Source organism: Gavialis gangeticus, unplaced genomic scaffold, assembly GCF_001723915.1.
Source record: "Gavialis gangeticus isolate Ggan-Ray unplaced genomic scaffold, GavGan_comp1, whole genome shotgun sequence".
Classification (NCBI taxonomy): Eukaryota; Metazoa; Chordata; order Crocodylia; family Gavialidae; genus Gavialis; species Gavialis gangeticus.
The window spans coordinates 41,500,922-41,511,935 of NW_017728998.1; the positions used below are offsets into that span (position 1 = coordinate 41,500,922).

Consider the following 11,014-nt stretch of genomic DNA (forward strand, 5'->3'; position numbering starts at 1 on the left):
ACTAGGCAGAGCCAGGATACATCAAAGCACCGTGCCAAGAAAGGTTAGAAAGGCAGCCTCCCTTCAACATATTAACATCAAAGACCTGGCAGGCCAGATAGCGGGGGTGCATTAAACCTGATCTAGCATGGTAAGTAGGGGGCACTAGGGGAGGTCACGGCACCCCTAGGTCCCGTCCTGACACAACTCCCCTGAAATATTTTGATCCCAGCCCCAAGATGTGCCAATAAACAGTCAACTCCCCTCAGCCTTAGAGTCCAGACAGAATGGCTCTGCTGGCGTTGCCAAGCTATCTGTGACAGGTCCACATACCTACTGTACCTTTTACATTGGTAATACATGATCACGGAAAACTCAGGAGAAGAAACCATTACCAAGGAAATAATGGCTCTGTCAATTGCTTAAGACCCTTTAAGATTAAGTCTTAGTACAGCTGGTACGTAGGAAATACACATTGTGTCCATATACTTGGTTACGGCAGAAATAGTCTGTAAACCATAAACTAATGTATCTTGAGATTCCTTTTTTTAAATGTTAAATTGTTTTTTTTCACCAAAATTTGTTTCCCTCTTTTGCCAACCCCTCAGCAAAGTATCCTGTGTTAGAAGTCACTCAGTGGATACTTCATTGGTACTTTCTACCAATCAAGAAATCTCACAGTAAAAGCAACTGAGATGTGGACAAGAGTTTTCTATCTGTAACTGGAACAAGTAACTTAAATTCTTCCACTGGAGGACTTGCAAGTATGCAAGACCTGCCTACCCTACAACTACCCCAGCAATCTAACTGTCCTTATGAATTCAACTGTAATGAGAACCCTCAGGAAAGGATAGGATAGATGCAATTAAATCTATCACTAGAAGCTCTATATATGCAAAGTGATCACGTCCAAGTGGATGGAAATGAAATCATGACTTATTTCAATTTATTGTTTTGTGGCTGTAGGACTGGCATATGTGCCTGCTGAAATCTAACAGATTTAATAGAAGCCTCATACACTTGGCCTCTAGTTTTAAAAAGGTAAAAGCAAACCGAAGGGACATAATGTTTTCAGTGTCTGTCACCCTATCAGCCTCTTTTGCTCCCAAAGTTTAATGTTGTTTTGGTGATAAATAAACCAGGACTTACTGAAATGTGCTTGTGTGGCCTAGTTAATATTTTCTTGCTTATTTAAATCCCTGAGAATATCTTGCTAATGAGAACATAGAGTGAAAGCTAAGACTATTATCTACATTTACTTTGTCTTCTGCAATAACCCTGTGATTGATCACCCCCGTTTAGATCATCCAAAAACCCAGCAAGCAAGCTATCTCCTATTTTTAAAACATTTTTTACAGTAACTTCTAATTGTGTATAATCAATTTAGAAGAGTTAATTATTGTAGGAGAGGGAAACTACTTAGTCTCTATTTCAATTACTTGATTGAGTATTAAGTATGTAATTAGTTAAACGGCAGGGAAAATGTTATTCATAACAAGTTATTTATCAGTCATGGTTTGATACAAGATTCAAATATCTATCAAGCTGGCCAAGTTGTAGGAAAGTTTAATGAACAATTGATCAGCCCTCTAAGGATCTTCCATGAGGCTACTCAGAGCAGGAAACTACTTAAAGAAGGGTGGAAGTCAGACTTTAAATCAGTACATTTCTTAGAAATAGCTTTCATCCTATGATCCTTGCTCTCCAGTCTCTTACAGTTCTCCACAGTTTTGGGGGGGAAAAAAAAAAAAAAATGTGGCAAGGAAGAACTTAATCTGATTTCTGTAAAGATTTGGTACATGTCAATGTGGCAGAAGGCCACCTCTGTTTCTCCCCAAAAACTCTGCTCTGTGACAACTTGGTTAGGATGGGTCCAGCAGAGGATACACACCTTACCCTATCTCTTTAGGTAACCTGAGCTGGATACATTCCTGAGGGAGGGGGGGAAACCTGCTCCCTCTGCCTATGCAACTGGTATCACATACCTGGGTGAGGGGCTTGCTCCCTGGGGAGCTAGGAACTGCCAGTCTACCCAGCAACTAGTGACGTATTTCAAATCAGTTGGCTGACAGCCAACAGGTGCTGGCCTCCATTGGGCCAGGTAAATGAGGTCACAAGGGCAATTTATAAGTCAAGGACTGGCCAGGGAGGGAGGCTCAGAGAGAGAGAGAGAGAGAGAGAGAGAGAGAGAGGGAGAGGGAGAGGGAGAGGGAGAGGGAGAGGGAGAAGAGCTCAATCATCTGAAACTTGCTCTCTCTCAAAACTCATGATCAAGGAACTGCCTGCCTCCAGAGGGAATCTCCAACTGCCTCTAGATGATACTTGTGAGTAATCTACCTGAGATCTAACTAGATGTATAGCTTGCAGTAATTCAGATGTGTGATCAAAGGCTACCCAGCCATGGGAGCTTGCTCTATGGGATTTCTCTGACTGCTCTACCCAGTACTCTATTCCAACCCTACCCCTTGTAACCAATGAAGTTCTCCTTTGTACCTAGTGTGGGAGACTTATTGGGAGTGGGTCTAGATTATGCCTTGGGGTCCCCTTGGTTTGGCTGACTAAGGGAGACCACTACTTGTGCTTCTGACTGAGGGAAGTATCCCAAGTTCTTGAAATGAATCAAGTACCCTCAAAGGCTACTAGGCCTGTGTTTCCCAGGGTGCACAGAGCCAGAATCAAGCCCAGCCCTGGGTGGTGGCAGTGGAAACACCAGGCTAGGGGGTGTGCTCCAGGAAAGGGGTTGGCCAGACATGAGGTGCCCCCAGGGAGGCACTCAGAGCCTGGAAGGTGGTCGGGCACAGTGAGGTGGGTGACTCGATACAGGAGCACCCCCTACTGTTCAACACTGAACATTATTTTTTAGGAATTAGATGAATTAAGAGTTCTTTAATGTGGAGGAAGTTTGTGCATTAAGTTGATTTAGATATTCACTAGTGAGACTTTCCTATAATTATGCTCTTTTTTTCACTCCATTTTCTAGCCCTTGATTTAGTTTATTTTGCTGCACAGATCCCCTTCCTACTGGGGATGATATAACTGCTCAGTTAAAACAGTAGGATACCATCACTAGCAAGATTGATATTTTTTTTTTTTTTTTTCCTCCTCCTATCTTAGTTTAAAGCCAGTTCTGGTAAGTGTATAAGGCTATCACAAACACTGCTGACCTTGTAGCTGTAGCACTGCTGAGCTCAGGAACTTGGGAATGTGCTCAAGCAGTTAGTCCATACTCTGGGGCAGGCAATTATTTCAGGTGGAGGGCCGCTTAATGAGTTGTGGTGAGCTGTTGAGGGCTGCATGGGTTGCCCCACCCCCTGGTCACCATCTTGGGACTGAAAGTCCCACCTCTAACCTCTGCCACCAGAAGTCCCTCCCCTTATCACCCAGACATACTTCTTTTTTTGGGGGGGGTTGCCATCTTAGAACCAGAAAAAAACCCAACAAATCATACACTAAAAGTCAAATGCCTACTATAACATTTTATTACAAAATATTTTTGTCATGATTTGTTTGCATACTGTATACAGAGGTGACTACATAATAACTCAAAAATAAATTCTTAGTTTTTCTTTTTTATTGTGGGGGGTGTATGGTGGGGTATGGGTGTGGGTGGGCATATGGTGGGGTGCATGGGGTAGGGTGTGGGGGGATTGTGAGCAGATGTGGCTGTGTATAGGGGCATAGGGTATGTTGGGGGCTTGTATATATGTGGAGGTTGTGGGGAGAAGGTGTGGGTATGTGAGGGAGGGTGGGGAGTGGGGACCTCCCCACACTCCCCCCCGTGGTGAAGCAGCAGCAGGTGGGATGCTCAGGGCACAGGTGCCTGGTGGGGCACAGCTCCAGCAGCACTGCACATCACAGCAATGGGTACAACCTCTGCTGGCCTGTCTTTATTGTTGGCGCTCCCTTTCAGTCACGCACAGCCCCTGCGCTCACAGCATGAGACAGAAGCCCCAGGTGCTAGAGCTGGCTGCCTTCCCTGCCGGGATTGCACAGCAGGGAAAAGAAGCCCCAGGTGCTTTCTCTTGGTGGGCAGGGAAGGCGGCTGGCTCCAGACCTGAGGCTTCCCTCCTCTGCTGTGCAAGTGCAGGGGCTGCACGTGACTGGCAGGGAGCGGCCCAGCAGAGGTTGTGAAACCTCACTGCTGTGCAGTACTGGCCGGAGCTGCACACCACTGGGCACCTGCACCCTGAGTACCCTACCTGCTGCTGCTGCTGCCACCTCTTGCTGGGGCTGTGTGCCATAAGGGGAATATGTGGGGGGGTCCCCACACAGCCCACCCTCCCTCACACCCACACACTGCCCAGCTGAGTTGCACACTGCCACCACTCCCCTAGGTGCGGGCTCCACACTGCCACCATCCCCATGGTCCACACTCTTGTCCAGCTCTAGCTACACCCCTGCCGCTTCCCTACCTGCTGCCCAGAGCCAGCAGGAGACCAGGGAAGCAGAGCAGGTCCCCAGGGGCAGCAGCAGTAGCAGCAGTGGCCCTGCATGGAAGCTGCGTGCTGGCTGGCCAGGCCCTTCTGCCCGTGGGGGTGGGAGCAAGGCAGTAGGGTATGTTTGGGCTTTGTGTACACATGGGTACCTCATTCCCACCCTCATGGGTGGAAGGGCTGGGCAGAGCACAATCTGCTGGTGGGTGCTTTGGGCTGGATGAAAGTGCTTGGTGGGTCAGATCTAGCCCACAGGCTGTATTTTTACCCACCCCTGCCATACTAAGTTTCTTATTATTGTGGGTCCACTGCTGGCAGTACCAGAGCTAGTGTGGTTAGGGCAAGCTAGCTCAAGTAAACTTAAGCAAACTGCAATGACTACAGTGCAGACCTACCAAGATGGAATAGAACAACTTGGTTATCATGATAGATGCAAGTTGGGAAATAATAACTCTGCACTAACCTAATACTTCCGAGGTAGCAGCCACACTATTTTGGATTTGTGTTGTGTCACTTGAGAGGTGAGAATAAGGACTAGGCAGTGCCACTGGAAATCTTGCTAGCTGTTCATGCTAAAAGCCCTGTCTGCTTTATAAGGCAGTGAGTCTTTTGCTTAAGATGGAGTCCTCCAAATTTTTATCACTTATCTATTTCATCTAGTCCCACTAGGGGAAAACAGATTTACACAGCAGTAATCATTACATGCATTATTATTTTACAGGATTGAACCCAGAGTCCTTTAATTTCTTGTACTGAAGATTAGAGAGGCAACAAAATAAATATACAGGCTTATGCAGAACATGCTTTTAGGGTGATGCTATAATGGTAGATTCAGGAAGATTGCTCAAAAACAAACACAAACCCTCTGCCTTTTGGTATTCATTGCTTTTTCTTTAAGAAATATACTTAACTATATTAAAATATTGTTGTAACAACTGAGAATAGAGTAAGTCTTCTCTGGGAAGAACTTATGTTTTTGAACTAGTTATATATTTCCAGAGTGGATGAAAACAATAGAGTTCACTGAAGAGATCATTAACCATTTGTGTATGTTTAACTTGATCTAATTTATTATTACTTGTATATTAAACAGTAATTTAACTAATAAATCATTTCTATCTGGTGTTGAGGAAAGGCTTTTGTTTGTATTCCTACCCAGTTTGTATTCTGTACCTTTCACTTCTTTCCATAGATTTAACCTGCATGCCATTGAAAATAAAAGGATCCAATTATTACATAAAGTCTTAGACATTTCTCAGAAGTTCTTCAACTGATTACCAAGAGGGGGACATACAAAGATTGTGAATACAAGTTACAAAGTTTAATATAGTGAGAAACTATGAAGCACATCCTTGGAAATATGAATAAAGGCCTTATCCTTGGATCAGGCAGGGAGAGGAAGGGAACTGTACAGCCTGAGCCAAAAGAACTTGTAAAACGGTGCTTCTGAAAGCAAAACTCAGCTGTTATGTCATCCTGGAAGTGCCTAACCTGCAGAGACATCTCATTCTTAATGTTAAGGGTCCCCAGGCACCTAAAGTTCTGTCTCAGTACATCTCTCGCATCTAAGCATGCTGGGGGTCCATTGTTCCATGCTGTCTCCTGAGGCGTTCATTGTTGCAGGTGCACTCAACATAGCTAACCCACACAGGTAGGAATAGGCTCACGAAGTGTTCGCTATTGCATTTCAGTTACAACATGGCTGGAGAAGCCTCCACCTTGCCAATAGTCAATTAGCTAAAGAACAAGGGATCACAGTGAAGACACTAGAACCCAACCTTTTCCTTCTGTACTCATACATGCAAGGCTTATGAAGGTGGGGAAGAATGTGAGTGCATTTGTAATGGTTTCTCAAACTTGAGGGGAGGGAGTGCAAAAATCAGATGATTATATCTTCTTTCCAAAATGGAAGGATCCTACCAGGATAAGCCAGGCACCTGGACTAACACTGTACGCCATGTGGTGCAGTTTCTCTGGCACCATTAATGTTGCATTTCTCCTTCTACTGTGGCACTACTATCACAGGCAGGGTACAGTCTAACTGAAAACCTAGTGGTCAAAACACTCAGAGGTGGGAGACATGGCTTAGAATCCCCTCAGACAAAGCAGGGTGCCGAACATAATCTCCAGTGTCCCAGGTGATTTCTGTAACTACTGAAACCTAGCTGAAAAATGAAGCTCCACATTTTTACTTTTTAATGAGAGAGGCTGCTCTGCATTGAGCTCTTAATGGTAGGTATGCTTGGTGGACCAACCCCCTGGGGGGAGTGGTTGTGGTGAAAAATGCTCAGTTTGGGGATCCTGTTTGGTTACAGGTTTGAGATCAGCAATGAGCTGCACACACTTTCCAAAATGTCAGCAGCTGTGGGCATGCAGAGGCGTAAAGTCTTTGGTATTTGGGGAAACTGCTGACAAAAAGGTGGATGCCTAACAGCTTGATCACAGGTCTTACAGCCACGGCTCCTAGACTTAAGTAGAATAGGCACTCAAGTCTTACTGTGGATCTGAGTATGAGTGACTTGCTACAGGAATCTTCAAGCAAAAAGCTGAACACTGGCCTTTGGAGTCCCAAGCTAGCACTGTAGCTACTGAAGGACAGGAGGGTACTAAAGAAGAGAGAGACACATATAAAGACTGATTCTTTGATGGCTCATGTTCTAGCTGAACAGGCTACTTCAAAACAGGAATCATCCCCTGTAACTAAAATCAGTGGTAAACCACTGATTTGATAGGGCAGGCTGAGTCCAGTGTACACTTAATTATTGAGCCCAGAGCACCTCCTGAACTTCTGAAAGGGTCTACCTACATTATGGAAGCAGCCGAATATACTCCAGTCACAATCAGAGTCTCTGTCAGATGCTGCAAGACAACATAGCTGTCTTCTACACAGACAGGTGTGAGGTTTGCAGCTTTGGCTGAACTAAAGGAGGGAGAGGAGGTAGCTACAGATGCACAGGATTTGGATTTTATGGGTGAAAAGGCTTTCTGCATCTTCCCTTCTCAGGAGGGAGAAGGGAAGATGCAGAAAGGCAATTATTATCACTAAGGCCGGGTTAAGCTATGGGAGCCATTCTAGCCACTAAAGCAGAATATTCCCCAAGCTGGTAGCCAATGAGTACAGAGCGAGGGCCCGTGCCACTTACCAGCTCCACAAGCACAGCTGTTGTGATCCCTCCAGCCTTATTGAAAGCCCACGGGAAATTGAGAAGTCCTGCTCCCAGGGCTGATTTCAGCATGATGAAGATGGCCCCAGCTGAGGATAAATGTGGGTTACCCCTCTCCACAGGGTGCTCGGCTAACAAGCTGATTCTCTCTCTAACTAGCTTCTCCATCTCTGGAAGGAAAGGAGGGCGGGTTTAATGGCCCCAGAGTGGGCAGACCTTACTGACTGACAACTCTATCTGCAGTAACAATTTCTCAGGAAGGCAGGTCTGCTCATTGTCCTAGGGCCAGGTTCCAAAGACGTCTTAGGTTAAAGAGTTTATTCCCTTCCCCCCGCCCTTTTGGAAAACAAAAGTTAAAAGGGGTAGAGCCCTCCACACACTCCCTCACCACAGCTCCCAGTTGGGGAAAAAAAACAGCTTCTCAACCAATCGAGGGTTGGGAGAATTTGAGCCAATTAGGCAAAGCAAGCTGTGTTCAGTCATGTCTCAGTGGCTGCTAATTCAATTAGCATGTCTGTGGAGCAGTTGAAATAGGAGTGAAACAAGTGGCAAAGCTGTGTAAGATTTTGTAGCAAAGAGGTGTTTTCAAAACAGGACAGAAAAGTGAGCTCTAGGGTTCTCTCCAGGGTCAGGGCATCATTAAATAGAAACAACTTAGGTCTGCTGTATAATGCAAGCTAGATACCTGCAGACAAGAGGGACCTACCCCAACTTACAGATCAAGAGAGAGACATCCATTAATGATTTCAGTAGGATTTAGATCAGTTCTTATTGACCTCAGTTCAGCAAAGTGTTTGAAGCATGTGTTCAAATATGCACTTATGTTTTGCTGAATTGAGACCTTCACTGGATACTTATCTATACCTGAAGTGACAGAATCACATTTATTAGTAGAAGTTTACTGTTTGCACTGGACTTTCCTCTGCTATTGCTTCAAAGCACTGAGCCACTGATGTGCTTTGCAGTAACTAAGTAACCTGGTGAACTTCCTACTCTAAACCTTGCTCCTCAACTTCTTTCCCATCACATTTGCTCTTACCTATTGCTGTGCCCATTGCTGAAATGATCAGACACATGGCCAGGCAAACATGAGTTTCCATGGAGACCCACACACTATTGTACACAAGCAAGGAAGGGGAAGGACTGTGCAGTGCTACACACTGTGAAAACTAGGGGTGCAGCAATAGAGATATTTTGGGTCAATACCAATAGCTGATTTTTAAGGAGCCATATTGGCCGATACTGATCCAATTCCAGTATGGAACCAGGCAGCTTGGAAACCAGTGTCAGGCTGGTAATTCAGGTGTGGGAGAAGGAAGGATCATGGGGGGGGGGGGGGCAGACAAAAGCCCCCGCAGTGAAGGAAGGAGAGGACTGGGGCATGGGATGGAGCTGCAAATGGCTTGTCCAAGGGGTGGGGGCAGCTCCAACCCTGCATGTACCCCAGGAGGTTATGGGTGGCATGTGCCTCCAGATCTGCACATGGGGCAAAGGCAGGCTGGGGCAATACTGAGCTCCTCCAAGTAGGGGGGCTGGGCTGGGCTCAGAATGGGTGGCAACAGTACTGAGAGGGGGCTACAGGGGTGGGGGGCTGCAGCCACCCCAAAATTCACTCTAGCCCCCGCATAACCCCCTGAGTGCAGCCTAACCCAGCCCCACCAGGAAGACCCCAGTGCCTTGCTGGACCAACACCTCCACTGGGAAGAGCCCAGCCCAGCTAGCAGTGGCAGCCTGCCCTACCCCACCCCATGCAGATTCAGGGGCACACGCCCCCTATGCCTCCCAGGGTAGGGAAGCAGCAGAAGCTGCCTCCACGCCCTCTGGACAAGCCGCTCATGGCTCTGTCCCATGCCTGCCCCTCCCCAGCTGAGCAGCACCTGCCCCTGCCCCACATGCTCCCTTACCACAAGGGCCTCAATCTGCCCCCTGCATGATTTTTCCCTCCCTCTACCCTTCCCACACAACAAACTTATCAGCCAATGCTGCTCTCCAAGCCACTGGGCTGCGCTCCTGGCAACATGCATGCTGTGGCTGCGTGCATACACGGGACATTTATCAGCTGCATTATCAGCCACATCAGGCAAAAAAAAAGATTCTTTCCAATACTGTCAATTTTCCCAATATTGGTACTAATCCAATATGGGACCAATGTATAGGTGCATCCCTAGTGAAAATATAAATCAAAGCTGGTTCCCATCTCAAATACTTACAGCCTAAGGATGTTGACACAGAACACCTTTATACCAATACAAATTAAGTTGGGAGCCAGGGTGGCATACACGTAGCTTTCCCAGGCTAAAAATTTGCAATTGGTAGTATTGCAGCACCTCACCATTTGGTGGAGAAGCATGTAATATTGTACACTGGAACCCACTGCCCTGGGGTAACTGCAGTTGCCTTTACATGTGCTCAGGTGTAGGGGTGTTTTAATTGCAGCAGATCCTGGACAGTCACTCTAATTAAAATTGTTCACTGTCGCATGTATTAAATCCCCATGTATTTCAAAATGGCCATGGGATGACATTATCTAAAGCTTATTTGGCAAGGTTTAGATAAAGCGCCCTCATAGCCATTTTGAAATGCATGGGGGTGACGATGAGGCAATTAATTGAGTCAGCTCTGACGTGGTCTAATTAGAATGTGAACGAGCACGTCTATAAGCAGCCACAATTCTTATGCTAATGTATTTTTTCTGGTTTTCCATGGGGTACTTTTACATGGCAGTCTAATGACCCATCCATGTGGGTGTTTGTGTTGGCTGTCCACTTTGTATTGTACACCTGTTTAAAGACTAATTATATGAGTGGAAACGTGTTGCATGTCCAAGCCTAAACCATAAGAAAAGAGACAACCAAAGAATACAGACAGGGAAGTACTAGGAAACAATGAGATAACAGGGGTCTGTGAGAGAAGCAGCACTCCCACCCACTTCACACAGGCCTCATGGCTATATTTGCTTTGGATTAGGATTCTGCCGATTCAGGGGGCAGTGATTCGAATCACGGTCCTGAATCAATTCAGCCAAATCTGATTCAGAGATTCAGCCACAGCCAAACCAACTGAACCTCCCCATTCCCTGCCCACTCTCCCAGCTCTGGCTCTCTTAAATGAAAACAAAAAACAAAAAAACCCCCATGCTCACTGGCTGCTGCCAGGTGGGAAAGTGATCTTCACTGCCCCCCACTACTCCATGCTGGGGGGTGGGGGGACTCTGCCACAAGCCCCCTGGTCCCCAGGTCCTGGCCCTTTTTTAAAAAAAAAAAAAAGCCCTGGGCACACTGGCTGCTGCTAGGCGGGGCGGGAGGGGGAAGGAGGCCATTCCCACTGCACTCCACTCCACTCCACTCCACTCCACTGCACTATGACTGCCACAAGCCCCCAGAAGCCCCAAGGCTGCTGCAGCAGCAGCGTGGGGGCTCTTTTTTTTTTTTTTTTTTT

General features: G+C 46.5%; 1 protein-coding gene across 1 annotated transcript in view; it reads right to left on the reverse strand.

Annotated features, from left to right (window-relative positions):
• SLC38A8 (solute carrier family 38 member 8) overlaps positions 1-8,183 on the reverse strand; it is a 36,748-nt gene extending 28,565 nt beyond the window's left edge. Inside the window, exon 1 of the mRNA XM_019505753.1 lies at positions 7,556-8,183. Coding sequence (XP_019361298.1) covers positions 7,556-7,744 — 189 coding nt within the window. The 5' untranslated portion in view covers positions 7,745-8,183. The remainder of the gene's footprint in view (positions 1-7,555) is intronic.
• Positions 8,184-11,014: the final 2,831 nt, after the last annotated feature.